A 23,118-nucleotide genomic window follows, 5' to 3' on the forward strand; every position below is an offset into this window, starting at 1 on the left:
CTGGGCATTGGAGAGGCCGTCTTGTAGATGGACTGGGCGTTGTAGAGACGGTCTGGTAGACGGACTAGGCGTTGGAGAGACGGGCTGTTAGACGGAGTGAGGGGTTGGAGAGACGGTCAGGTGGACGGACTGGGCATTGGAGAGATAGTCTGGAAGACAGATTGGGCCAGATAGACTGGGGGTTGCAGAGACGGTCAGATAGACTGGGCGTTGGAGGGACGGTCAGATAGATGGACTGGGGGGTCGGTGAGACGGTCTGGTAGACGGACTGGGGAGTGGGAGAGAGGGTCAGGTGGATGGACAGGGCGTTAGAGAGACGGTCTCGTAGACGGACTGGGCCTTGGAGGGACAGTAAGATAGACGGACTGAACGTTGGAGAGCCGGTCTGGTCGTCGGAATGAGAGGTTGGAGAGACGGTCCGGTAGACGGACTAGGTGTTGGAGAGACAGTCTGGTAGACGGACTGGGCGTTGGAGAGACGGTCAGGTAGACGGACTGGGCGTTGGTGAGACGGTCGGGTAGACGGACTGGGACATTGGAGAGACCGTCTGGTAGAAAGACTGCGCGTTGGAGAGACGGTCTGGTAGACGGACTGGGCGTCGCATAGACGGTCAGGTAGACGGACTGGGCATTGGAGAGGCGGTCTTGTATATGGACTGGGCGTTGTAGAGACGGTCTGGTAGACGGACCAGGCGTTGGAGAGCCGGTCTGGTCGACGGAATGAGAGGTTGGAGAGACGGTCTGGTAGACGGACTAGGTGTTGGAGAGACAGTCTGGTAGACGGACTGGGCGTTGGAGAGACGGTCAGGTAGACGGACTGGGCGTTGGAGAGACGGTCGGGTAGACGGACTGGGACATTGGAGAGACCGTCTGGTAGAAGGACTGCGCGTTGGAGAGACGGTCTGGTAGACGGACTGGGCGTTGCATAGACGGTCAGGTAGACGGACTGGGCATTGGAGAGGCGGTCTTGTATATGGACTGGGCGTTGTAGAGACGGTCTGGTAGACGGACTAGGCGTTGGAGAGCCGGTCTGGTTGACGGAATGAGAGGTTGGAGAGACGGTCTGGTAGACGGACTAGGTGTTGGAGAGACAGTCTGGTAGACGGACTGGGCGTTGGAGAGACGGTCAGGTAGACGGACTGGGCGTTGGAGAGACGGTCGGGTAGACGGTCTGGGACATTAGAGAGACCGTCTGGTAGAAGGACTGCGCGTTGGAGAGACGGTCTGGTAGACGGACTGTCCGTTGCATAGACGGTCAGGTAGACGGACTGTCCGTTGCATAGACGGTCAGGTATACGGACTGGGCATTGGAGAGGCCGTCTTGTAGATGGACTGGGCGTTGTAGAGACGGTCTGGTAGACGGACTAGGCGTTGGAGAGACGGGCTGTTAGACGGAGTGAGGGGTTGGAGAGACGGTCAGGTGGACGGACTGGAGGGGTCGGAGAGACGGTCAGGTGGACGGACTGGGCATTAGAGAGACAGTCTGGAAGACGGACTGGGCGTTGGAGAGACGGTCAGGTAGACGGACTGGGCGTTGGAGAGGCGGTCTGGTAGACGGACTGGGCGTTGGAGATATGGCCAGATAGACTGGGTGTTGGAGAGATGGTCAGATAGACTGCGAGTTGGAGAGACGGTCAGATAGATGGACTGGGCATTGGAGAGACGGTCAGGTAGACGGACTGGGCGTTGGAGAGGCGGTCTGGTAGACGGACTGGGCGTTGGAGGGATGGCCAGATAGACTGGGTGTTGGAGAGATGGTCAGATAGACTGCGAGTTGGAGAGACGGTCAGATAGATGGACTGGGCATTGGAGAGACGGTCAGGTAGACGGACTGGACGTTGGAGAGACGGTCAGGTAGACGGACTGGGCGTTGGAGAGGCGGTCTGGTAGACGGACTGGGCGTTGGAGAGATGGCCAGATAGACTGGGTGTTGGAGAGATGGTCAGATAGACTGAGCGTTGGAGAGACGGTCTGGTAGACGGACTGGGCGTTGCAGAGCCGTTCCAGTAGACCGGCTCAGCGTTGGAGAGACGGTCTGTTAGACGGACTGGGGCATTGGAGAGACTGTCTGGTAGACGGACTGGGGCTTGGAGAGACCGTCAGTTGGACAGGGCATTGGAGAGACTGTCAGGTAGACGGACTGGGCGTTGGAGAGACGTTCTGGTAGACGGACTGGGAGTTAGACTGGGTGTTGGAGAGACAGTCAGGTAGAGGGACTGGGCGTTGGAGAGACGGCCAGGTAGACAGACAGGGCATTGGAGAGACGGTCAGTTAGACGGACTGGTCGTTGGAGACACAGTCTGGTAGACGTACTGGAGGTTGGAGAGGCAGTCAGATAGGCAGGGCATTGGAGAAACGGTCAGATAGGCCGCGCGTTGGAGAGATGGTCTGGGAGACGGACTGGGCGTTGGAGGGATGGTCTGGTAGACGGACTGGGCGTTGGAGAGACGGTCAGGCAGACTGACTGGGCGTTGGAGAGAAGGTCAGGCAGACGGAATGGGCGTTGGAGAGACAGTCTGGTAGACGGACTGGGGCATTGGAGAGACTGTCAGTTGGACAGGGCATTGGAGAGACTGTCAGGTAGACGGACTGGGACTTGGAGAGACCGTCAGTTGGACTGGGCATTTGAGGGACGGTCTGGTAGACAGACTGGGCGTTGGAGAGACGGTCTCGTAGACGTACTGGAGGTTGGAGAGGCAGTCAGATAGGCTGGTCGTTGGAGAGACAGTCAGATAGACAGGGCATTGGAGAGACGGTCAGATATACTGGGCGTTGGAGAGACTGTCAGTCAGACTGACTGGGCATTCGAGGGACCCTCTGGTAGACGGACTGGGCGTTGGTGAGACGGTCTGTTCGAAAGACTGAGGGGTTGGAGAGACGGTCCGGTAGACGGGCTGGGCGTTGGAGAGACAGTCTGGTAGACAGATGGGTATTGGAAGGACTGTCTGGTAGACGGACTGAAGCAATGGAGAGACGGTTTGGTAGATGGACTGGGCGTTGGAGAGACGGTTTGGTAGATTGACTGGGCGTTGGAGAGACGGTCTGGTAGACGGACTGGGAGTTGGAGAGACAGTCAGATAGACGGGGCATTGGAGAGACGGTCAGATAGACTGGGCGTTGCAGAGACGGTCAGGTAGACGGATTGGGCATTGGAGAGATGGTCAGGTGGACGGACTGGGCGTTGGAGAGACGGTCAGGTAGACGAGCTGGTCAATGGAGTGACAGTCTGGTAGACGTACTGGAGGTTGGAGAGGCAGTCAGATAGGCGGGGCATTGGAGAGACGGTCAGATAGACTGGGCGTTGGAGAGACAGCCTGGTAGACGGACTGGGCGTTGGACAGACGGTCTGGTAGAAGGACTGGAGGTTGGAGAGGCCGTCAGATAGACTGGGCGTTGGAGAGACTGTCAGATAGACTGGGCGTTGGAGAGACGTTCAAAACAGACTGGGCGTTGGAGGGACGGTTTGGTAGACGGACTAGGGGGGTCGGAGACACGGTCTGGTAGACGGACTGGGGGTGTCGGAGAGATGGTCTGGTAGACGGACTGGGGGGTCGGAGAAACGGTCTGTTAGACGGACTGGGGAGGTGGAGAGACGGTGTGGTAGACGGACTGCGGGGGGCGGGCGGTCGGAGAGGCGGTCAGGTGGACGGACTGGGCATTGGAGAGACAGTCTGGAAGACAGATTGGGGGTTTGGAGAGATAACCAGATAGACTGGGGGTTGGAGAGATGACCAGATAGCCTGGGAGTTGGAGAGATCGCCAAATAGACTGGGGGTTGGAGAGACGGTCAGATAGACTGGGCGTTGGAGGGACGGTCAGATAGATGGACTAGGGGGTCGGAGATACGATCTGGTAGACAGACTGGGGAGTCGGAGAGACGGTCAGGTAGATGGACTGGGCGTTAGAGAGACGGTCTGGTAGACGGACTGGGCGTTGGAGAGATGGTCTGATAGAAGGACTGGGAGTTGGAGAGACGGTCAGGCAGACTGACTGGGCGTTGGAGAGAAGGTCAGGCAGACGGACTGGGCGTTGGAGAGACAGACTGGTAGACGGACTGGAGGTTGGAGAGGCAGTCAGATAGGCGGGGCATTGGAGAGACGGTCAGATAGACTGGGCGTTGGAGAGACGGTCTGGTAGACGGACTGGGCGTTGGAGAGATGGTCTGATAGAAGGACTGGGAGTTGGAGAGACGGTCAGGCAGACTGACTGGGCGTTGGAGAGAAGGTCAGGCAGACGGACTGGGCGTTGGAGAGACAGACTGGTAGACGGACTGGAGGTTGGAGAGACGGTCTGGTAGACGGACTGGGCGTTGGAGAGATGGTCTGGTAGACTGACTGGGCGTTGTACAGACGGTCAGGCAGACTGACTGGGCGTTGGAGAGAAGGTCAGGCAGATGGACTGGGCGTTGGAGAGACAGTCTGGTAGACGGACTGGGCGTTGGAGAGACGGTCAGATAGGCGGGGCATTGGAGAGACGGTCAGATAGACTGGGCGTTGGAGAGACGGTCTGGTAGACGGACTGGGCGTTGGAGAGATGGTCTGGTAGACTGACTGGGCGTTGGAGAGACGGTCTGGTAGACGGACTGGGCGTTGGAGAGATGGTCTGGTAGACTGACTGGGCGTTGTACAGACGGTCAGGCAGACTGACTGGGCGTTGGAGAGAAGGTCAGGCAGATGGACTGGGCGTTGGAGAGACAGTCTGGTAGACGGACTGGGCGTTGGAGAGACGGTCAGATAGACTGGGCGTTGGAGAGACGATCAGATAGACTGGGCGTTGGAGGGACGGTCAGGTAGACGGTCTGGGCCTTGGAGAGACGGTCAGATAGGCTGGGCATTGGGGAGACAGTCTGATAGACGGGGCATTGGAGAAACGGTCAGATAGACTGGGCATTGGAGAGCCGGTCAGGCAGTCGGACTGGGCGTTGGAGAGACGGTCAGGTAGATGGAATGGGCGTTGGAGAGATGGTCTGTTAGACCGACTGGGCATTGGAGAGACAGTCTGGTAGACGGACTGGGGTATTGGAGAGACAGTCTGGTAGACGGACTGGGCATTGGAGAGACGTTCTGGTAGACGGACTGGAGTTGGACTGGGCGTTGGAGAGACGGTCAGGTAGAGGGGCTGGGCGTTGGAGAGACGGTCAGGTGGACAGATTGGGCGGTTGCAGAGACAGTCTAGTAGACGGACTGGGGGCTCGGAGAGTAGGTCTGTTAGACGGACTGGCGGGTGGGAGAGACGGTCTGGTAGGCGGACTGAGGGTCGGGAAGACGGTCAGGTGGACGGACTGGGCGTTGGAGAGATGGTCAGCTAGACGGACTGGGCGTTGGAGAGATGGCCAGATAGACTGGGTGTTGGAGAAATGGTCAGATAGACTGAGCGTTGGAGAGACGGTCTGTTAGAGGGACTCGGCTTTGGTGAGACGGTCAGATAGACAGACTGGGCGGTTGGAGAGATGGTCTGGTACACGGACTGGGCGTTGGAGAGACGTTCAGATAGACTGGGCGTTGGAGGGACAGTCAGGTAGACGGTCTGGGTGGGTTGGAGAGACGGCCTGGTGGACGGACTGGGGCATTGGAGAGACAGTCTGGTCGACGTACTGGGCGTTGGTGAGACGGTCTGGTAGATGGACTGGGGGCTCGGATAGACGGTCTGTTAGGCGGACTGGGGGGTTGGAGAGACGGTCAGGTGGACGGACTGGAGGGGTCGGAGAGACGGTCAGGTGGACGGACTGGGCATTAGAGAGACAGTCTGAAAGACGGATTGCGGGGTTGGAGAGATGACCAGATAGACTGGGAGTTGGAGAGACGGTCAGATAGACTGGGCGTTGTAGGGACGGTCAGATAGATGGACTGGGCATTGGAGAGACGGTCAAGTAGACGAACTGGGCGTTGGAGAGACGGTCAGGTAGACGGACTGGGCATTGGCGAGACGTTCTGGTAGACGGACTGGGAGTTGAAATGGGCGTTGGAGAGACGGTCAGGTAGAGGGACTGGGCGTTGGAGAGACGGTCAGGTAGACGGACAGGGCATTGGAGAGACGGTCAGTTAGACGGACTGGTCGTTGGAGACAGTCTGGCAGACGTACTGGAGGTTGGAGAGGCAGTCAGATAGGCGGGGCATTGGAGAAACGGTCAGATAGGCTGGGCGTTGGAGAGACGGTCTGGGAGACGGACTGGGTGTTGGAGAAATGGTCTGGTAGACGGACTGGGCGTTGGAGAGAAGGTCAGGCAGACTGACTGGGCGTTGGAGAGAAGGTCAGGCAGACGGAATGGGCGTTGGAGAGACAGTCTGGTAGACGGACTGGGGCATTGGAGAGACCGTCAGTTGGACAGGGCATTGGAGAGACTGTCAGGTAGACGGACTGGGCGTTGGAGAGACGGTCTCGTAGACGTACTGGAGGTTGGAGAGGCAGTCAGATAGGCTGGTCGTTGGAGAGACAGTCAGATAGACAGGGCATTGGAGAGACGGTCAGATATACTGGGCGTTGGAGAGACTGTCAGTCAGACTGACTGGGCATTCGAGGGACCCTCTGGTAGACGGACTGGGCGTTGGTGAGACGGTCTGTTCGACAGACTGGGGGGTTGGAGAGACGGTCCGGTAGACGGGCTGGGCGTTGTAGAGACAGTCTGGTAAACAGACTGGGTATTGGAAGGACTGTCTGGTAGACGGACTGAAGCAATGGAGAGACGGTTTGGTAGATGGACTGGGCGTGGGAGAGACGGTTTGGTAGACGGACTGGGGCTTGGAGAGACCGTCAGTTGGACAGGGCATTGGAGAGACGGTCCGGTAGACGGGCTGGGCGTTGGAGAGACAGTCTGGTAGACAGACTGGGTATTGGAAGGACTGTCTGGTAGACGGACTGAAGCAATGGAGAGACGGTTTGGTAGATGGACTGGGCGTTGGAGAGACGGTTTGGTAGATGGACTGGGCGTTGGAGAGACGGTCTGGTAGACGGACTGGGAGTTGGAGAGACAGTCAGATAGACGGGGCATTGGAGAGACGGTCAGATAGACTGGGCGTTGCAGAGACGGTCAGGTAGACGGATTGGGCATTGGAGAGATGGTCAGGTAGACTGACTGGGCGTTGGAGAGACGGTCAGGTAGACGAGCTGGTCATTGGAGAGACAGTCTGGTAGACGTACTGGAGGTTGGAGAGGCAGTCAGATAGGCGGGGCATTGGAGAGACGGTCAGATAGACTGGGCGTTGGAAAGACAGCCTGGTAGACGGGCTGGGCGTTGGACAGATGGTCTGGTAGAAGGACTGGAGGTTGGAGAGGCCGTCAGATAGACTGGGCGTTGGAGAGACTGTCAGATAGACTGGGCGTTGGAGAGACGTTCAAATAGACTGGGCGTTGGAGGGACGGTTTGGTAGACGGACTGGGGGGGGTCGGAGACACGGTCTGGTAGACGGACTGGGGGTGTCGGAGAGATGGTCTGGTAGACGGACTGGGGGTGTCGGAAAGACGGTCAGTTAGACGGACTGGGGAGTTGGAGAGACGGTGTGGTAGACGGACTGCGGAGGGGGGGCGATCGGAGAGGCGGTCAGGTGGACGGACTGGGCATTGGAGAGACAGTCTGTAAGACAGATTGGGGTTTGGAGAGATGACCAGATAGACTGGGGGTTGGAGAGATGACCAGATAGGCTGGGAGTTGGAGAGATCGCCAAATAGACTGGGGGTTGGAGAGACGGTCAGATAGACTGGGCGTTGGAGGGACGGTCAGATAGATGGACTGGGGGGTCGGAGAGACGATCTGGTAGACAGACTGGGGAGTCGGAGAGACGGTCAGGTGGATGGACTGGGCGTTGGAGAGACGGTCAGATAGACTGGGCGTTGGAGGGACGGTCAGATAGACGGACTGGGGGTTTGGAGAGGCATTCAGATAGGCGGGGCATTGGAGAGACGGTCAGATAGACTGGGCGTTGGAGAGACAGTCTGGTAGACGGACTGGGCGTTGGAGAGATGGTCTGGTAGACTGACTGGGCGTTGGAGAGAAGGTTAGGCAGACGGACTGGGCGTTGGAGAGACAGTCTGGTAGACGGACTGGGCGTTGGAGAGACGGTCAGGTAGATGGAATGGGCGTTGGAGAGATGGTCTGTTAGACCGACTGGGCATTGGAGAGATGGTCTGGTAGACGGACTGGGGTATTGGAGAGACGGTCTGGTAGACGGACTGGGCATTGGAGAGACGTTCTGGTAGACGGACTGGAGTTGGACTGGGCGTTGGAGAGACGGTCAGGTAGAGGGACTGGGCGTTGGAGAGACGGTCAGGTAGACGGACAGGGCATTGGAGAGACGGTCAGTTAGACGTATGGTCGTTGGAGACAGTCTGGTAGACGTACTGGAGGTTGGAGAGGCAGTCAGATAGGCGGGGCATTGGAGAGACGGTCAGATAGGCTGGGCGTTGGAGAGACGGTCTGGAAGACGGACTGGACGTTGGAGAGATGGTCTGGTAGACGGACTGGGCGTTGGAGAGACGGTCAGGCAGACTGACTGGGCGTTGGAGAGAAGGTCAGGCAGACGGAATGGGCGTTGGAGAGATGGTCTGGTAGACGGACAGGGCGTTGGAGAGACTGTCTGGTAGACGGACTGGGGCATTGGAGAGACTGTCTGGTAGACGGACTGGGCGGGTCGGTGAGACGGTCAGGTGGACGGACTGGGCATTGGAGAGACAGTCTGGAAGACGGATTGAGGTGTTGGAGAGATGACCAGATAGACTGGGGTTGGAGAGATGACCAGATAGACTGGGGTTTGGAGAGATCGCCAAATAGACTGGGGGTTGGAGAGACGGTCAGATAGACTGGGCATTGGAGGGACGGTCAGATAGATGGACTGGGGGTTCGGAGAGACGATCTGGTAGACAGACTGGGGAGTCGGAGAGACGGTCAGGTTGATCGACTGGGTGTTAGAGAGACGCTCTGGTAGACGGACTGGGCGTTGGAGAGACGGTCAGATAGACTGGGCGTTGGAGGGACGGTCAGATAGACGGACTGGGGGGTTGGAGAGATGGTCTGGTAGAAGGACTTGGAGTTGGACCGACCGTCTGGTAGACGGACTGGGCATTGGAGAGAAGGTCTGGTAGACGGACTGTGCGTTGGAGAGACGGTCTGCGCATTGGTGAGACCGTCAGGTAGACGGACTGGGCGTTGGAGAGACGGTCTGGTAGACGGACTGGGTGGTCGGAGAGACGGTCTGGTAGATGGACTCGGCGTTGGAGAGCCGACCTGGTAGATGGACTGGGGGCTCGGAGAGACAGTCTGTTAGACGGACTGGGCGTTGGAGAGACGGTCTGGTAGACGGACTGGGGGTTGGAGAGACAGTCAAATAGATGGCGCAATGGAGAGACGGTCAGAGAGACTGGGTGTTGGAGGAATGGTCAGGTAGACGGACTGGGCTTTGGAGAGACGGTCTGGTAGACAGACTGGGCTTTGCAGAGACGGTCTGGTAGACGGACTTGGCATTGTAGAGATGGTCAGATAGACAGATTAGGTGGTCGGACAGTCTAGTAGACGGACTGGGAGCTCGGACAGTAGGTCTGTTAGACGGACTGGCGGGTCGGAAAGATCGTCAGGTGGACGGACTGGGCATTGGAGAGTCAGTCTGGAAGATGGATTGGGGGTTTGGAGAGATGGCCAGATAGACTGGGCGTTGGAGAGACGGTCTGGTAAACAGACCGGGCGTTGCAGAGACGGTCTGGTAGACCGGCTCGGCGTTGGAGAGACTGTCTGGTAGACGGACTCGGCATTGGTGAGACGGTCAGATAGACAAACTGGCCGCTTGGAGAAACGGTCTGGTAGACGGACTGGGGGGTCGGAGAGATAGTCTGGTAGATGGACTGGGGAGTCGGACAAACGATCAGGTGGATGGACTGGGCGTTGGAGAGATGTTCAGATAGACTGGGCGTTGGAGGGACGGTCAGGTAGACGGACTGGGCATTGGAGAGATGGTCAGATAGGCAGATTGGGCGGTTGGAGAGACAGTCTAGTAGATGGACTTGGGGCTCGGAGAGTAGGTCTGTTAGACGGACTGGCGGGTTGGAGAGACTGATGGTAGACAGACTGAGGGTCGGAAAGACAGTGAGGTGGACGGACTGGGCATTGGAGAAACAGTCTGGAAGACGGATTGGGGTTTGGAGAGATGGCCAGATAGACTGGGGGTTGGAGAGATGGTCTGATAGACTGGGCATTGGAGGGACGGTCAGTTGGACAGTCTGGGCGGGTTGGAGAGACGGTCTGGTAGACGGACTGGGGCGTTGGAGAGACCATCTGGTAGACGGACTGGGCATTTGAGAGACCATCTGGTAGATGGACTGGGCATTGGTGAGACGGTCTGGTAGATGGACTGGGGGTTGGAGAGACAGTCAGATAGATGGTGCATTGGAGAGATGGTCAGATAGACTGAGTGTTGGAGAGACAGTGTGGCAGTCCGACTGGGCGTTGGAGAGACGGTCAGGTAGACGGACTGGGCATTGGAGAGACGGTCTGGTAGACGGACTACGCGTTGCAGAGACGGTCTGGTAGATGGACTTGGCATTGGCGAGACTGTCAGATAGACAGATTGGGCGGTTGGAGAGACAGTCTAGTAGATGGACAGGGGGCTCGGAGAGTAGGTCTGTTAGACGGACTGGCGGGTTGGAGAGACAGTCTGGAAGATGGATTGGGGTTTGGAGAGATGGCCAGATAGACTGGGGGTTGGAGAGATGGTCAGGTAGACTGGGCATTGGAAGGACAGTCAGTTAGACGGTCTGGGCGGGTTGGAGAGACAGTCTGGTAGACGGACTGGGGCATTGGAGAGACCATCTGGTAGACGGACTGGGCGTTTGAGAGACCGTCTGGTAGACGGACTGGGCGTTGGTGTGATGGTCTGGTAGACGGACTGGGGGTTGGAGAGACAGTCAGATAGATGGTGCATTGGAGGGATGGTCAGATAGACTGGGTGTTGGAGAGACAGTCTGGTAGATGGACTGGGCATTGGAGAGACGGTCTGGTAGATGGACTGGGCCTTGGAGAGACGGTCAGATAGGCTGGGCATTGAAGAGACAGTCTGATAGACAGGGCATTGGAGAGACCATCAGATAGACTGGGCATTGGAGAGATGGTCAGGCAGACGGACTGGGTGTTGGAGAGACGTTCAGGTAGATGGAATGGGCGTTGGAGAAATGGTCTGTTAGACCAACTGGGCATTGGAGAGACGGTCTGGTAGACGGTCTGGGGCATTGGAGAGACTGTCTGGTAGATGGACTGGGCATTGGAGAGACTGTCTGGTAGATGGACTGGGGGTTGGAGAGACAGTCAGGTAGACTGGGCATTGGAGAGATGGTGAGATGGACGGACTGGGGTGCTAGAGAGACAGTCAGAGAGACGTACTGTGGTTTGGAGAGATGGTCAGGTAGACGGACTGCGTGTTGGAGAGATGGTCAAGTAGACGGACTGGGGGTTAGAGAGACAGTCAGGTAGACTGGGCATTGGACAGACGGTCAGGTAGGTGGACCTGGGGATTGGAGAGACAGTCAGGTAGATGGACCGGGCATTGCAGAGATGGTCTGGTAGACCGGCTCGGCGTTGGAGAGGCGGTCTGGTAGAAGGACTTGGCATTGGTGAGACGGTCAGATAGACAGACTGGGCGGTTGGAGAGACGGTCTGGTCGACGGACTGGGGTGTCGGAGAGACAGTCTGGTAGACGGACTGGGCTTTGGAGAGACGTTCAGATAGACTGGGCATTGGAGGGACGGTCAGTTAAATGGTCTGGGCGGGTTGGAGAGACGGTCTGGTAGACGGACTGGGGCATTGGAGAGACCGTCTGGTAGACGGACTGGGCGTTGGAGAGACCGTCTGGTAGACGGACTGGGCATTGGTGAGACGGTCTGGTAGACGGACTGGGGGTTTGAGAGACAGTCAGATAGATGGTGCATTGGAGAGATGGTCAGACAGACTGGGCGTTGGAGAGACAGTGTGGTAAACTGACTGGGCATTGGAGAGATGGTCAGGTAGACTGACTGGGCATTGGAGAGATGGTCTGGTAGACGGACTAGGCATTGCAGAGACGGTCTGGTAGACGGACTTGGCATTGGAGAGATGGTCAGATAGACAGATTAGGCGGTTGGAGAGACAGTCTAGTAGACGGACTGGGGGCTCGGAGAGTAGGTCTGTTAGACGGACTGGCGGGTTGGAGAGACGGTCTGGTAGACAGACTGAGGATCGGAAAGACGATCAGGTGGATGGACTGGGCATTGGAGAGACAGTCTGGAAGACGGATTGGGGTTTGGAGAGATGGCCAGATAGACTAGGGGTTGGAGAGATGGTCAGATAGACTGGGCATTGGAGAGACGGTCCAATAGACTGGGCATTGGAGAGACGGTCAGATAGACTGGGTGTTGGAGAGACGGTCAGTTAGACGGTCTGGGCGGGTTGGAGAGACAGTCTGGTAGATGGACTGGGCGTTGGAGAGACGGTCGGATAGACTGGGCATTGGAGAGACGGTCAGATAGACTGGGCGTTGGAGAGACGGTCAGTTAGACGGTCTGGGCGGGTTGGAGAGACGGTCTGGTAGACGGACTGGGGCATTGGACAGACCGTCTGGTAGACGGACTAGGCGTTGGAGAGACGGTCTGGTAGACAGAGTGGGCATTGGAGAGACCGTCTGGTAGACGGACTGGGCCTTGGAGAGACGGTCAGATAGGCTGGGCGTTGGAGAGACAGTCTGATAGACAGGGCATTGGAGAGATGGTCAGGCAGACGGACTGGGCATTGTAGAGACGGTCAGGTAGATGGAATGGGCGTTGGAGAGACGGTCTGTTAGACCGACTGGGCATCAGAGAGACAGTCTAGTAGACGGACTGGGGCATTGGAGAGATGGTCTGGTAGATGGACTGGGCATTGGAGAGACTGTCTGGTAGATAGACTGGGGGCTGGAGAGACAGTCAGGTAGACTGGGCATTGGAGAGATGGTCAGGTAGACGGACTGGCTTTGGAGAGACGGTCAGGTAGACTCGGCATTGGAGTGACGGTCAGATAGACAGTCAGAGTGACGGACTGTGGTTTGGAGAGACGGTCAGGTAGACTGGGCATTGCAGAGATGGTCAGGTAGAGGGACTGGGTGTTGGAGAGATGGTCAGGTAGATGGACTGGGGGTTGGAAAGACAGTCAGGTAGACTGCGCATTGGAGAGACGGTCAGGTAGGCGGACCTGTGAGTTCTAGAGACGGTCAGGTAGATGGACTGGGGGTTGGAGAGATAGTCAGATATACAGACTGGGGGTTGGAGAGACGGTCATGTAGATGGACTGGGGGTTGGAGAGACGGTCAGGTAGACAGACCGGGGGTTGGAGAGACCATCAGGTAGATGGACCGGGGGTTGGAGAGACGTTCAGTTAGACGGACTGGGGGTTGGAGAGATAGTCAGATAGACGGACTGGGGGTTGGAGAGATGGTCAGGTAGATGGACTTGGGGTTGGAGAGATGGTCAGGTAGACGGACTCGGGGTTGGAGAGACGGTCAGGTAGACGGACTGGGGGTTGGAGAGATAGTCAGATAGACTGGGCATTGGAGAGACGGTCAGGTCGGAGGACTGGTAGGTTGGAGAGACGGGCAGATGGACTGATAGATGGAGAGATGTGTAGACAGCTGAAAAGCTGGATGAATAGACAGATTGACTGACCTTTAATTAGTAACAAACAGATTGGAACCACAGAGCTGGAGAACTTCATGTCCACCTCTCTCTCTAAGTAAGCTTGCACCAGGGATTGCTTCAGAACTTCTGAAATTGTCTGTTACCTGACGTGAAACACATCACCTTCAAGTCAGACAGCAGCAAGCCTTGTCCTGAGACTTCAGCGCACGTATCACCAGAATGTGGACTGTGCAGTTCCAGTTAATAACACCCTCCAGCCAGCTCTTGCATGCTGGGAGGTTTTATTCTGACTCAGTGTCTCTCCAACCTGTCGCCAGTCCTCTCCAGATTTAACTTTAACCCACACTCACTTCCTCCTCGGCCTCTGAGGCAGATGACACAAGAGTGAAGACCCTTCACTGGAGGACAGGGACCAAGGCTGGTTCCACTCACCCTGTGTCCTCTCCTAGACAGGGAGAGGGCTGGGCAGGGAAGTAGGGAGGCAGATAGACAGATAGGCATTGATAGATAATAGATAGACATAAATAGATATGTAGTTATATATTACTGTGCGAAAGTCTTAGGCACATATACTGTATAAAACAAGGGTGCTTAAGACTTTTGCACGGTACTGTAGTAATTTTTTGTATTGTACTGTACTGCTGCCACAAAAAAAAACACATTACATGACATATGTGAGTGATGATAAACCTGATTCTGATATGGGTCTCTAGACTGAGAGTGGGAAGCGTGGCAGGGAGAGGGGAATCATGGTTGGGAAAAGGGGAAGGGAAAGGGAAGAGTGGGAAGCACCAGAGAGACTTTCTATAATGATTAATAAACCAATTGTTAGGAACTGAATGAACTTTCCTGGTGTCTCAGGACTGGGTCTGAATGAGTCTGCACCTAGACCACCCCCTGCCCCCTTACCTCTGGCACACACCCCTCCTGTGGCACTCCACCCTCGCCATTCCCAACATCCTCGAGTCCCACCAGATTTACAATCTCGCTCACCGCTCCACATTGGCAAATATGTTGCTGTGGAAAAGGCTTGGGCACCCTGGCTATACACAGTACTGTACAAGAATAAATAGACTGGGAGAGGGATGAAGAGTCTCAACCCAATACGTTGACTGCCTATTTCCCTCCACGGATGCTGCCTGACCGGCTGAGGGTCTCCAGCTGACTGTTTGCTGCTCCAGGTTCCAGCATTTGCAGTATCTAGTGTTGATAGAGAGATAGATAGAGTGAGAGAGAGATAAGCACTTAGCTAGAGTTAGATACAGATAGACAGAGAGAGTGAAAAAATGGATGTAGAGAGAGAGGAGGATAGCTATTTAGAGAGCAGTGGAGGTAGGTAGACATATAAACAGAGGGGTAGGTGAGTAGATAGACACACAAATAGGCATATCATTAGTTAGTAACAAACAGTTCTTGAACAAAGCACTGAGGACATGACATTCATATCTACATCTCTCTCTGCTGAATAATTTTGTACCTGCAGTTGCTTCATAACTCTTGACGTCTCACAGGATTCCAGCCACCCATTGTCATCTTTCCTGAAACCATCATCAGGCTGTTCCCAGTGAAGACCCCTTCATTCCTGCTTTCCAATCCCTTTGCCCCAGTTCACTTTCTAACCCTCTTCAGTTGTCCATCTCCAGCCTATACCCTAACCCCATCCCATAATCTTGCAGTTCCTGTGAACTTCTGTTCCCATGGTTACAGTTCCTTGCCAATGCTATTGGTTCTTTAACCAACTGGAAACATCCATCAAGTTAAGCAGAGTCTGTAGAAAGAGGAACAGGCTCTTTAACATTTCAGCTCAATGACTTGAGTTTTGAAAAGGACTTCAACCTGAAATATTAACTGTTCTCTTCTCCACAGATGCTGTTTGACCAGCTGAGTGTTTCAGAATCAAGTTTATTAGCACTGACATACACTCAGTGGCCACATTATTAGTTACCTCCTGTATCTAATACAGTGGCCACACTGTGTATATTCATGGTCTTCTGCTGTAGGATGCTTCAAGGTTGTGCATTCAGAGATGCTCTTCTGCACTGCACTGTTGTAACGTGTGGTTATCTGAGTTATCTGCTTGAACCAGTCCGGCCATTCTCCTCTGACCTCTCTCATCAGCACATGTAGTGGTGTACCTAATAAAGTATCCACTGACTGTATGTCATGAGATGTGTTGCTTTGCAGAAGTAGTATAGTCTAATACATACAAATTACTATCATTTACAAAAATAATCAATTTTATTTTTTTTATTGTGATTCAGCCCTTCCAGCCCTTGGAGCCATACCACCCAGCAATCCCCCAACTTAATCCTAGCCTGATCACGGGACAATTTACAGTGATCGATTATCCTACCAACTGGTATGTCTTTGGACTGTGGGAGGCACCAGGAGAAAACCCTTGTGGTCACGGGAGGAACGTACAAACTCCTTACAGGCAGTGGCGGGAATTGAACCCGGGTCACCTCTACTGTACAGCACTGCAACCATGCCACCCAATTATAATTAATTTCGGACTTCCAGCATCTGCGTGATTTTCCTTTTGCTCTTCTTTTCATTTATTCCCAGGACAACAAAGCCTGCCTTTAGCACTCACCCAAAATTGACCTTTAAGTGATGAACTGCTGCCTTGAACCTTCTTCTAGTTTTAAGATTTCTTCTGGTAAGATGGCAGCACATTCAATCGCAGTGCCTTTGATGGGGTCAGCCAAAGGGATATTGTCCTTTTAAAATGTACTTTTCACAATCGCAAAACACTGCTGGATATGAAGAACTTGGAGTACTGCAGGTCTACCCCATCAGTGATGGCAGAAAAATTGAAGGAGCTGGACTTTGTGTGGACTGTCCTGCTGCCTGAGTCAGAGGCATCGGTGCACGAGGGAGGTGTGCAGTGTAGCAGCAAGTGATCACCTTAGTCACTTTTCTTGTGCTGGCAAGACCCTGTTGGACATTGTTAATGCGGAGTGCTTCAAGGATTGCTGGCAGTGCTATGTGACAGTGATGGTTAGAATTGGAGGAGATGGCAGTTGAATGCATGGCTGAGGAGTTGGTGCAGGGAGCAGGGTTTTAGATTTTTATATCATTGGGATCTCTTCTGGGGAAGGTGGGACCTGTACAGATTGGATGGGTTGAACCTGAACTCGAGGGGGAGCAATATCCTTGCAGGTAGGTTTGCTAGCATGGTTCGAGAGGGTTTAAACTAATTTGCAAGGGGGATAGGACCCAGAGCGATAGAGCAGTGAAAGAAGTGCATGGAGTAAAGCCAGATCTAACATATACAGAAGCTTTGAGGAAAGAGAAGCAGAATAAACGGTGTAAAGACAGTAAGGTAGAAGGGCTGAAATGTGTGTACCTCAATGCAAGAAGCATCAGGAACAAAGGTGATGAACTGAGAGCCTGCATACATACATGGAATTATGATGTAGTGGCCATTACAGAGACTTGGCTGGCACCAGGGCAGGAATGGATTCTCAATATTCCCGGATTTCAGTGCTTTAAAAGGGATAGAGAGGGTGGAAAAAGGGGAGGAGGGATGGCATTACTGGTCAGGGATACTATTACAGCTACAGAAAGGGTGGGTAATGTAGCAGGATCCTCTTTTGAGTCAATATGGGTGGAAGTCAGGAACAGGAAGGGAGCAGTTAATCTACTGGGGGTATTCTATAGGCCCCCTGGTAGCAGCAGAGATACAGAGGAGCAGATTGGGAGGTAGATTTTGGAAAAGTACAAAAATAACAGGGCTGTTATCATGGGTAACTTTAACTTCCCTAATATTGATTGGCACCTGATTAGTTCCAAGGGTTTAGATGGAGCAGAGTTTGTTAAGTGTGTGCAGGACGGATTCCTGTCACAGTATGTGGACAGGCCGACCAGGGGGAATGCCATACTAGATCCAGTACTAGGTAATGAACCGGGTCAGGTCACAGATCTCTCAGTGGGTGAGCATCTGGGGGACAGTGACCACCGCTCCCTGGCCTTTATAATTATCATGGAAAAGGATAGAATCAAAGAGGACAGGAAAATTTTTAATTGGGGAAAGGCAAATTATGATGCTATAAGGCTAGAAATTGCGGGTGTGAATTGGGATGATGTTTTTGCAGGGAAATGTACTATGGACATGTGGTCAATGTTTAGAGATCTCTTGCGTGATGTAAGGGATAAATTTGTCCCGGTGAGGCAGATAAAGAATGGTAGGGTGAAGGACCCATGGGTGACAAGTGAGGTGGAAAATCTAGTCAGGTGGAAGAAGGTAGCATACATGAGGTTTAGGAAGCAAGAATCAGATGGGTCCATTGAGAAATATAGGGAAGCAAGAAAGGAGCTTAAGAAGGGGCTGAGAAGAACAAGAAGGGGGCATGAGAAGGTCTTGGCGAGTAGGGTAAAGGAAAACCCCAAAGCATTCTTCAATTATGTGAAGAAAAAAAGGATGACAGGAGTGAAGGTTGGACCGATTAGAGATAAAGGTGGGATGATGTGCCTGGAGGCTGTGGAAGTGGGCGAGATCCTCAATGAATACTTCTCTTCGGTATTCACCAATGAGAGGGAACGATGATCGTGAGGACAATCTGAGTGAGGTTGATGTTCTGGAGCATGTTGATGTTAAGGGAGAGGAGGTGTTGGAGTTGTTAAAATACATTAGGATGGATAAGTCCCCGGGGCCTGACGGAATATTCCCCAGGCTGCTCCACGAGGCAAGAGAAGAGATTGCTGAGCCTCTGGCTAGGATCTTTATGTCCTCGTTGTCCACAGGAATGGTACCGGAGGATTGGAGGGAGGCGAATGTTGTTCCCTTGTTCAAAAAAGGTAGTAGGGATAGTCCGGGTAATTATAGACCAGTGAGCCTTACATCTGTGGTGGGAAAACTGTTGGAAAAGATTCTTAGAGATAGGATCTATAGGCATTTAGAGAATTATGGTCTGATCAGGGACAGTCAGCATGGCTTTGTGAAGGGCAGATCATGTCTAACAACCCTGATAGAGTTCTTTGAGGAGGTGACCAGGCATATAGATGAGGGTAGTGCAGTGGATGTGATCTATATGGATCTTAGTAAGGCATTTGACAAGGTTCCACACGGTTTGCTTATTCAGAAAGTTAGAAGGCATGGGATCCAGGGAAGTTTGGCCAGGTGGATTCAGAATTGGCTTGCCTGCAGAAAGCAGAGGGTGGTTGTGCAGGGAGTACATTCAGATTGGAGGATTGTGACGAGTGGTGTCCCACAAGGATCTGTTCTGGGACCTCTACTTTTCGTGATTTTTATTAACGACCTGGATGTGGAGGTAGAAGGGTGGGTTGGCAAGTTTGCAGATGACACAAAGGTTGGTGGTGTTGTAGACAGTGTAGAGGATTGTCGAAGATTGCAGAGAGACATTGATAGGATGCAGAAGTGGGCTGAGAAGTGGCAGATGGAGTTCAACCCAGAGAAGTGTGAGGTGGTACACTTTGGAAGGACAAACTGCAAGGCAGAGTACAAAGTAAATGGCAGGATACTTGGTAGTGTGGAGGAGCAGAGGGATCTTGGGGTACATGTCCACAGATCCCTGAAAGCTGCCTCACAGGTAGATAGGGTAGTTAAGAAAGCTTATGGTGTGTTAGCTTTCATAAGTCGAAGGATAGAGTTTAAGAGGTGTGATGTAATGATGCAGCTCTATAAAACTCTGGTTAGGCCACACTTGGAGTATTGTGTCCAGTTCTGGTCACCTCACTATAGGAAGGATGTGGAAGCATTGGAAAGGGTACAGAGGAGATTTACCAGGATGCTGCCTGGTTTAGAAAGTATGCATTATGATCAGAGATTAAGGGAGCTAGGGCTTTACTCTTTGGAGAGAAGGAGGATGAGAGGAGACATGATAGAGGTGTACAAGATAATAAGAGGAATAGATAGAGTGGATAGCCAGCGCCTCTTCCCCAGGGCACCACTGCTCAATACAAGAGGACATGGCTTTAAGGTAAGGGTGGGAAGTTCAAGGGGGATATTAGAGGAAGGTTTTTTACTCAGAGAGTGGTTGGTGCATGGAATACACTGCCTGAGTCAGTGGTGGAGGCAGATACACTTGTGAAGTTTAAGAGACTACTAGACATGTATATGGAGGAATCTAAGGTGGGGGCTTACATGGGAGGCAGGGTTTGAGGGTCAGCACAACATTGTGGGCCGAAGGGCCTGAACTGTGCTGTAGTATTCTATGTTCTATGTTCTAAGTCTGATTCATGGATTTACTGGAGGACAGTAGAGCTGGACGGTGAGGGAGCTGCATGACCCCGGTCATACCTGACTTTCAAGAGCACTTGTGAGTTATGTTCCGGCTGGACTTAGTCCTTAAACTGCTGGAGAACAGTGCGGAAAGAACAGGTGCTGTTTTCTCCCGGTAGGGATTAGTTTTTAGTTCCATGTCCTCCTGCCACGTTTTGTCACCCTTCAATCTCTTTGAATTATGGAGGACAGCACGTGTATAAATATCTCTCTCCAGCAGACTTCATCATGATCATCATGACTCCAGTATCTCTAATATTTTTTAATGTTTCTTAATTGTACGTATGATTTTTTTTGTGTGTTCTATCGCTGAGCAGCAGTGAACCATCTGATTGGCCTATCAGAGTTCTCTTTGGGAACTAGTTGACTTGATCAGCATTTCTGATCTGGCTATGGTTCACGAGTGCATTTACTGTAAAAAAAAAGTAGGCCTCAAGCTGTGGTGTCTCCTGTTTACAGCCTCCCAGGAGAGGGGCGTCAGAGTTGGTGTGCTCCACCGGAGGTAGTGTGGCACAGCCTTCAAGCTGGAGTTGGTGCTGCCCCCTAGTGTTCACTCGTCAAACAACAAGCTGCATCGTATTCGACATCTATGGACTTGGGACCTTGGACTATACTTTTTTATGTGGCTGTATTTTACTGATAACTTATACATACTTGCTATTTTATACATACTGTATACACCTGGTGCTGTGTAAGCGTGTGGGTACAGTGATTTGCACTTGAGCCCCAGAGTAACACTGTATTCATGTATGGTTGAATGACAATTAAACGTGAACTATTCTTATTGTGAATTGTTACATTCCTCAAGGAGATCTGTGAATTTTTTTGTCAGAATGATGTAATGGTCTTTTGGAGGTCACCTGATGTAATTTTCCCGCCGATCTGAGGTCACGTGATGACATGTGCACCACGGGTATATAAGGGAAGACCTCAGATGACGCAGTTTAGATTTAAGTTTTTAGATTTCCAGCTAGAACGTACTGTGTCTCCGTTTCTGTTGCGTATTTGTTTTTATGACGCAGTTTCATTTTTAAAACGGTTGTACGTTTTGTTGCAAGGTACAATATTACTGGACTGGAAATTTTTGGCTAGATGTGCTGATGTACCTTATTCCAGCAGTAGTAGAAGGGAGAGTGAAGACTTTATCGAAGTACAGGACCCGAAGGATTGAGGGGAGTCGGTATCGTTCAGCAATTTAACAAAGGATCGACCTTATTGAGTCTTTGTTGAAGGAGTAGTGACCTGCATCGAAGATAACTCTTGCCGAAAGAGAAAAGAGTTCATGCAAGGTTTGCTCTCTAAAAGAAATTAAGGTCAGTTGTTTTAAACTGTTTATTTCCTGCATTGTGAATCCTTTGGACAGAACCAGCAGGAAAGTCACGTCTATGAAGAAATCCTTCTCCAGAGAAGTCTCTCCCAATTGAACATATAAATCTGTCGGACTTTCGAATTTACCATTTGAAGAACTATATCTGACTTTACCGCCTTAAGAACTGTTTTCGCATTTAGCACTTTAAGAACCAGTGCCAAGAGACGATTTGTTGAACAGCTACATAACGGTTAACTTCCGGTTAAGGTTTTTGTTTGTTTTTTTTTATCGTTTATCTGTGTTTAATAAATGTTTGGTTGTTTTTATATAACCTGTCTCGTTTGATATTCATTGTTGCCGGTTACGTAACAGAAGTTGTTCTCTCACTGCTCTTGGGTGGGTGAATATATGAGCCCACTGGAACCGAAGGAGATCTATACATTTCCAGATAAAACACATAACATGCAAAGTGAGGTAAGCTTATTATCAAAGTACGTATGGTGGTTGTCTGTCATATCTGATGATGACAGGAAACCTGAATGGGAGACTTTTTAAAGCGGCAAAGCTATTGCACTGGGGCAGTTACACACTTTAGCCCTTGAAAGACCAGATCCAGTGGTATGAGTTGTCATCACAACTGGCGTCTTCCTTGATGCAGTAGATGACCATGACTTCCTCTGTGCATTATCATGCCCTTCCCTTTCCACGGAGTGTTGCAGAACCACCTTCCTGATGGTTAGATGTTACAATGGATCTCAGTAACCCAGTACACCAGAACTGGCAGGGATGTCCCTGAGAAGAGAGAATCTGCAGATGCTGCAAATCTGAGCAACTCACACAGGATGCTGGAAGAATTCAGCAGGACAGATAGCATCTGTGGAAAAGAGACTCGTCATTGTTTTGGGCCCTGTCTCAACAGGTACGTATATGTTACTGCATACTACCTTGAGATTTGTTTTCTTGCAGCCAAGGAAATTAGGGAAAATAAGAAATACAGTAGAATTTATGCGAGAAAAAGACTGACAACCAATGTGTAAATAAAAAAAAATGTATAGTACTGAGTTGTAGATTGAGTGAGTCTGTAGCTTATGGAATCAGTTAAGTGTTGAGATGAGCAAAGTTATCCTCTCTGGTTCAGGAGGCTGAAGGTTGCAGGGTAATAATTGTTCCTCAACCAGGTGGTGTGGGATTTAAGGCTTCTGTCCTTCCTGCCCGATGGTAGTACTTTGAAGAGAACATGGCCTGTGTGCAGTGATCTGCCTCCGTTACACCCCCAGGCACCAGTCTTGAGTGATGTTGTCCAATTAGTAAGTTTGCTGATGACAAGATTTGGTGGCAGGGTAATAACTGTTCAGGAACCATGGCAGAATAATGGTTTGGCACAGACTAGATGGGCTGAATGGCTGTTTCTGTGCTGTAGTACTCTGTGACTCCAGTCAAGCTTTTCACTGACTTTTGGTATCAGTAACAAACTGACATGGAAAGTGGAAGTGTGGAGAGGTGTGATTGCCAAACTGTACTCCTCCTTCTCTATTTTGATGACTCAGTGACTTCATGCCGCCTGCCAGGATCTCGCTCGTGACGCCCGCTTCCTGTACTGACAGCCTGCTGACAATGTTTGCTTGGAACGCCAGGGAAATAAGGTCGTCGATCTACGAGAGGGACAAGAGTTCACATGAGGTGGAGGGCAAAGGAGAACAGAACCATAGAGAGAGCCTCAGAACGGATCACAAACAGGAGGAAATCTGCAGGTGCTAGAAATCAAAGCAATACGCACAACATGCTGGAGGAACTCAGCAGGCTAGGCAACATCTATGGAAAAGAGTAAACAGTCGAAGTTTTGGGCTGAGAACCTTCACCGGGACTGGAAAAAGAAGATGAGAAGTCAGAGTAAGAAGGTGGGGAGGAGGGAGGGAGGGGAGGAAGAAGTAAAAGGTAGTAGGTGA

General features: G+C 52.3%; 1 protein-coding gene across 2 annotated transcripts in view; it reads right to left on the minus strand.

Moving 5' to 3' along the window:
- Positions 1-13,809, minus strand: part of LOC134346252 (uncharacterized) — a 105,361-nt gene extending 91,552 nt beyond the window's left edge. For both annotated transcript variants that reach the window (XM_063047577.1, XM_063047578.1), the window contains exon 1: positions 13,647-13,809. In XM_063047577.1, the coding sequence (XP_062903647.1) occupies positions 13,647-13,695 (49 nt within the window). In that variant the 5' untranslated portion in view covers positions 13,696-13,809. The remainder of the gene's footprint in view (positions 1-13,646) is intronic.
- Positions 13,810-23,118: the final 9,309 nt, after the last annotated feature.

The sequence above is a fragment of the Mobula hypostoma genome, chromosome 5, assembly GCF_963921235.1.
Source record: "Mobula hypostoma chromosome 5, sMobHyp1.1, whole genome shotgun sequence".
Lineage (NCBI taxonomy): Eukaryota > Metazoa > Chordata > Chondrichthyes > Myliobatiformes > Myliobatidae > Mobula > Mobula hypostoma.